This window comes from Coregonus clupeaformis, chromosome 26, assembly GCF_020615455.1.
Source record: "Coregonus clupeaformis isolate EN_2021a chromosome 26, ASM2061545v1, whole genome shotgun sequence".
Lineage (NCBI taxonomy): Eukaryota > Metazoa > Chordata > Actinopteri > Salmoniformes > Salmonidae > Coregonus > Coregonus clupeaformis.
In genome coordinates, this window is record NC_059217.1 from 50,219,142 (window position 1) to 50,225,141 (window position 6,000).

A 6,000-nucleotide genomic window follows, 5' to 3' on the forward strand; every position below is an offset into this window, starting at 1 on the left:
AGAGGAATGTGTTGGTCTGGTGATGTTGCTGCTGATAGATCTAGCTAGAGAGAGGAATGTGTTGGTCTGGTGATGTTTCTGCTGTTAGATCTAGCTAGAGAGAGGAATGTGTTGGTCTGGTGATGTTTCTGCTGTTAGATCTAGCTAGAGAGAGGAATGTGTTGGTCTGGTGATGTTTCTGCTGATAGATCTAGCTAGAGAGAGGAATGTGTTGGTCTGGTGATGTTTCTGCTGATAGATCTAGCTAGAGAGAGGAATGTGTTGGTCTGGTGATGTTTCTGCTGATAGATCTAGCTAGAGAGAGGAATGTGTTGGTCTGGTGATGTTTCTGCTGATAGATCTAGCTAGAGAGAGGAATGTGTTGGTCTGGTGATGTTTCTGCTGATAGATCTAGCTAGAGAGAGGAATGTGTTGGTCTGGTGATGTTTCTGCTGATAGATCTAGCTAGAGAGAGGAATGTGTTGGTCTGGTGATGTTCCTGCTGTTAGATCTAGCTAGAGAGAGGAATGTGTTGGTCTGGTGATGTTTCTGCTGATAGATCTAGCTAGAGAGAGGAATGTGTTGGTCTGGTGATGTTTCTGCTGATAGATCTAGCTAGAGAGAGGAATGTGTTGGTCTGGTGATGTTTCTGCTGATAGATCTAGCTAGAGAGAGGAATGTGTTGGTCTGGTGATGTTTCTGCTGCTTATAGATCTAGCTAGAGAGAGGAATGTGTTGGTCTGGTGATGTTTCTGCTGATAGATCTAGCTAGAGAGAGGAATGTGTTGGTCTGGTGATGTTTCTGCTGTTAGATCTAGCTAGAGAGAGGAATGTGTTGGTCTGGTGATGTTTCTGCTGATAGATCTAGCTAGAGAGAGGAATGTGTTGGTCTGGTGATGTTTCTGCTGCTGTTAGATCTAGCTAGAGAGAGGAATGTGTTGGTCTGGTGATGTTTCTGCTGTTAGATCTAGCTAGAGAGAGGAATGTGTTGGTCTGGTGATGTTTCTGCTGCTTATAGATCTAGCTAGAGAGAGGAATGTGTTGGTCTGGTGATGTTTCTGCTGATAGATCTAGCTAGAGAGAGGAATGTGTTGGTCTGGTGATGTTTCTGCTGCTGTTAGATCTAGCTAGAGAGAGGAATGTGTTGGTCTGGTGATGTTTCTGCTGATAGATCTAGCTAGAGAGAGGAATGTGTTGGTCTGGTGATGTTTCTGCTGTTAGATCTAGCTAGAGAGAGGAATGTGTTGGTCTGGTGATGTTTCTGCTGTTAGATCTAGCTAGAGAGAGGAATGTGTTGGTCTGGTGATGTTTCTGCTGATAGATCTAGCTAGAGAGAGGAATGTGTTGGTCTGGTGATGTTTCTGCTGATAGATCTAGCTAGAGAGAGGAATGTGTTGGTCTGGTGATGTTTCTGCTGATAGATCTAGCTAGAGAGAGGAATGTGTTGGTCTGGTGATGTTCCTGCTGTTAGATCTAGCTAGAGAGAGGAATGTGTTGGTCTGGTGATGTTTCTGCTGATAGATCTAGCTAGAGAGAGGAATGTGTTGGTCTGGTGATGTTTCTGCTGCTTATAGATCTAGCTAGAGAGAGGAATGTGTTGGTCTGGTGATGTTTCTGCTGATAGATCTAGCTAGAGAGAGGAATGTGTTGGTCTGGTGATGTTTCTGCTGCTGTTAGATCTAGCTAGAGAGAGGAATGTGTTGGTCTGGTGATGTTTCTGCTGATAGATCTAGCTAGAGAGAGGAATGTGTTGGTCTGGTGATGTTTCTGCTGATAGATCTAGCTAGAGAGAGGAATGTGTTGGTCTGGTGATGTTTCTGCTGATAGATCTAGCTAGAGAGAGGATTGTGTTGGTCTGGTGATGTTTCTGCTGATAGATCTAGCTAGAGAGGAATGTGTTGGTCTGGTGATGTTTCTGCTGATAGATCTAGCTAGAGAGAGGAATGTGTTGGTCTGGTGATGTTCCTGCTGATAGATCTAGCTAGAGAGAGGGATGTGTTGGTCTGGTGATGTTCCTGCTGATAGATCTAGCTAGAGAGAGGAATGTGTTGGTCTGGTGATGTTCCTGCTGATAGATCTAGCTAGAGAGAGGGATGTGTTGGTCTGGTGATGTTCCTGCTGATAGATCTAGCTAGAGAGAGGAATGTGTTGGTCTGGTGATGTTCCTGCTGATAGGCCTCATGCTGCAGCACCTCCTGACAGTTTGATAAACAATGGCCTTGTCATGATATACAGTGGCCTTCGGAAAGTATTCAGACCCCTTGACTTTTTCCACTTTGTTATGTTACAGCCTTATTCTAAAACGGAATAAAAAAAAAAAATTCCGCATCATCAATCTACACACAATACCCCATAATGACAAAGCAAAAAACAGGTTCTTAGAAATTTTTGCTAATTTATTAAAAATAAAACAACCGGAAATATCACATTTACATAAGTATTCAGACCCTTTACTCAGTACTTTGTTGAAGCACGTTTGGCAGCGATTACAGCATCGAGTCTTCTTGGGTATGACGCTACAAGCTTGGCACACCTGAATTTGGGGAGTTTCTCCCATTCTTCTCTGCAGATCCTCTCAAGCTCTGTCAGGTTGGATGGGGAGCGTCGCTGCACAGCTATTTTCAGGTCTCTCCAGAGATGTTTGATCAGGTTCAAGTCCGGGCTCTGGCTGGGCCACTCAAGGACATTCAGAGACTTGTCCCGAAGCCACTCCTGCGTTGTCTTGGCTGTGTGCTTAGGGTCGTTGTCCTGTTGGAAGGTGAACCTTCGCCCCAGTCTGAGGTCCTGAGCGCTCTGGAGCAGGTTTTCATCATGGATCTCTCTGTACTTTGCTCCGTTCATCTTTGCCTTGATCCTGACTAGTCTCCCAGTCCCTGCAGCTGAAAAACATCCCCACAGCATGATGCTGCCACCACCATGCTTCACCGTAGGGATGGCGCCCCGATTGCTCAGTTTGGCCGGGCGGCCAGCTCTAGGAAGAGTCTTGGTGGTTCCAAACTTCTTCCATTTAAGAATGATGGAGGCCACTGTGTTCTTGGGGACCTTCAATGCTGCAGACATTTTTTGGTACCCTTCCCCAGATCTGTGCCTCGACACAATCCTGTCTCGGAGCTCTACGGAAAATCCCCTCGACCTCATGGCTTGGTTTTTGCTCTGACATGCACTGTCAACTGTGGGACCTTATATAGACAGGTGTGTGCCTTTCCAAATCATGTCCAATCAATTGAATTTACCACAGGTGGACTCCAATCAAGTTGAAGAAACATCTCAAGGATGATCAATGGAAACAGGATGCACCTGAGCTCGATTTCGAGTCTCATAGCAAAGGGTCTGAATACTTATGTAAATAGGGTATTCAAGAAAATATATATATAAATGTGCAAAAATTTCTACAAACCTGTTTTTGCTTTGTCATTATGGAATATGATTGCTGAGGATTTTTTATTTTTTAAATCCATTTTAGAATAAGGCTGTAACGTAACAAAATGTGGAAAAAGTCAAGGGGTCTGAATACTTTCCGAAGGCCACTGTAGTTCTGTCAGTTAACATTCAACATCCAGTGTAGCAGGTCTGTGGTCTTCTTAGTAGACAGGTTGATCTCTAACCCCTGACCTCTGCCCCCTTCAGAGTGGCCTTCTTCCCGCTGCACATCGGAGACCATGTGTTCATCGAGGAGGACTGTGTGGTGAATGCTGCTCAGATTGGATCTTACGTACACATCGGGAAGAACTGTGTCATCGTGAGTGGCTCACACACACACACACTCACACAGAGCTAAACACACACTCACACAGAGCTAAACACACACTCACACAGTTACACACACACACACATGGATTTAGAGCACTGGCCGTGGGAACAATTCAGGTCCTAATTCTGGGCCATGTGACGCTTGGAAAGACAACATTTCACTGGCCTGCCGGTGATAGTTTGGCACATTTTCTACTAGCCTCTGGCTAGCGGGCTAGCTTCATTTGGTTCCCCGTTACAGGGTAGTCACATGATTTATATTTATTGCAGGGTAGTCACATGATGCTAGTGGTCTGTAGAGGTTCTGTTGTGATGCCACAATGGGGGTAGTGTGTTCTGTCAACATAGAGATCCTATGAAATGTCTTTTAATGTGATTCTACATGTAATTCTATGGTTCTCCCCATAGAGATCCTATGAAATGTCTTTCATGTGATTCTACATGTAATTATATGGTTCTCCCCATAGAGATCCTATGAAATGTCTTTCATGTGATTCTACATGTAATTCTATGGTTCTCCCCATAGAGATCCTATGAAATGTCTTTCATGTGATTCTACATGTAATTCTATGGTTCTCCCCATAGAGATCCTATGAAATGTCTTTTAATGTGATTCTATATGTAATTCTATGGTTCTCCCCATAGAGATCCTATGAAATGTCTTTTAATGTGATTCTACATGTAATTCTATGGTTCTCCCCATAGAGATCCTATGAAATGTCTTTTAATGTGATTCTACATGTAATTCTATGGTTCTCCCCATAGAGATCCTATGAAATGTTTTTAATGTGATTCTACATGTAATTCTATGGTTCTCCCCATAGAGATCCTATGAAATGTCTTTTAATGTGATTCTACATGTAATTCTATGGTTCTCCCCATAGAGATCCTATGAAATGTCTTTAATGTGATTCTATATGTAATTATATGGTTCTCCCCATAGAGATCCTATGAAATGTCTTTAATGTGATTCTACATGTAATTCTATGGTTCTCCCCATAGAGATCCTATGAAATGTCTTTTAATGTGATTCTATATGTAATTCTATGGTTCTCCCCATAGAGATCCTATGAAATGTCTTTTAATGTGATTCTACATGTAATTCTATGGTTCTCCCCATAGAGATCCTATGAAATGTCTTTTAATGTGATTCTACATGTAATTCTATGGTTCTCCCCATAGAGATCCTATGAAATGTATTTTAATGTGATTCTACATGTAATTCTATGGTTCTCCCCATAGAGATCCTATGAAATGTCTTTAATGTGGTTCTACATGTAATTATATGGTTATCCCCATAGAGATCCAATGAAATGTCTTTAATGTGATTCTATATGTAATTCTATGGTTCTCCCCATAGGGTACCATACAATTAGAATTATTTTAATTCTAAATCTATTATTCTATGGAGGGTACAGTCACAGGAGGGTCAGGGATTATTCTGTCATTCTCTGAATGGGCCAGGAGTCACTGCTTCACTGAGTGGGCCGGTAGTCACTTCTACACTGAGTGGGCCAGGAGTCACTGCTACACTGAGTGGGCCAGGAGTCACTGCTACACTGAGTGGGCCGGTAGTCACTGCTACACAGAGTGGGCCAGTAGTCACTGCTACACTGAGTGGGCCAGTAGTCACTGCTACACTGAGTGGGCCAGTAGTCACTGCTACACTGAGTGGGCCGGTAGTCACTTCTACACTGAGTGGGCCAGTAGTTACTGCTACACTGAGTGGGCCGGTAGTCACTTCTACACTGAGTGGGCCAGTAGTCACTGCTACACTGAGTGGGCCAGTAGTCACTGCTACACTGAGTGGGCCGGTAGTCACTTCTACACTGAGTGGGCCAGCAGTCACTGCTACACTGAGTGGGCATGGAGTCACTGCTACACTGAGTGGGCCGGTAGTCACTGCTACACTGAGTGGGCCGGTAGTCACTTCTACACTGAGTGGGCCAGCAGTCACTGCTACACTGAGTGGGCCAGTAGTCACTGCTACACTGAGTGGGCCGGTAGTCACTGCTACACTGAGTGGGCCGGTAGTCACTGCTACACTGAGTGGGCCAGCAGTCACTGCTACACTGAGTGGGCCAGGAGTCACTGCTACACTGAGTGGGCCAGTAGTCACTGCTACACTGAGTGGGCCGGTAGTCACTTCTACACTGAGTGGGCCAGTAGTCACTGCTACACTGAGTGGGCCAGGAGTCACTGCTACACTGAGTGGGCCAGGAGTCACTGCTACACTGAGTGGGCCAGTAGTCACTTCTACACTGAGTGGGC

General features: G+C 44.5%; 1 protein-coding gene across 1 annotated transcript in view; it reads left to right on the plus strand.

Annotated features, from left to right (window-relative positions):
• dctn5 (dynactin 5) overlaps positions 1-6,000 on the plus strand; it is a 34,721-nt gene that overhangs the window by 24,849 nt on the left and 3,872 nt on the right. The window contains exon 4 of the mRNA XM_045207923.1: positions 3,607-3,718. Coding sequence (XP_045063858.1) covers positions 3,607-3,718 — 112 coding nt within the window. The remainder of the gene's footprint in view (positions 1-3,606; positions 3,719-6,000) is intronic.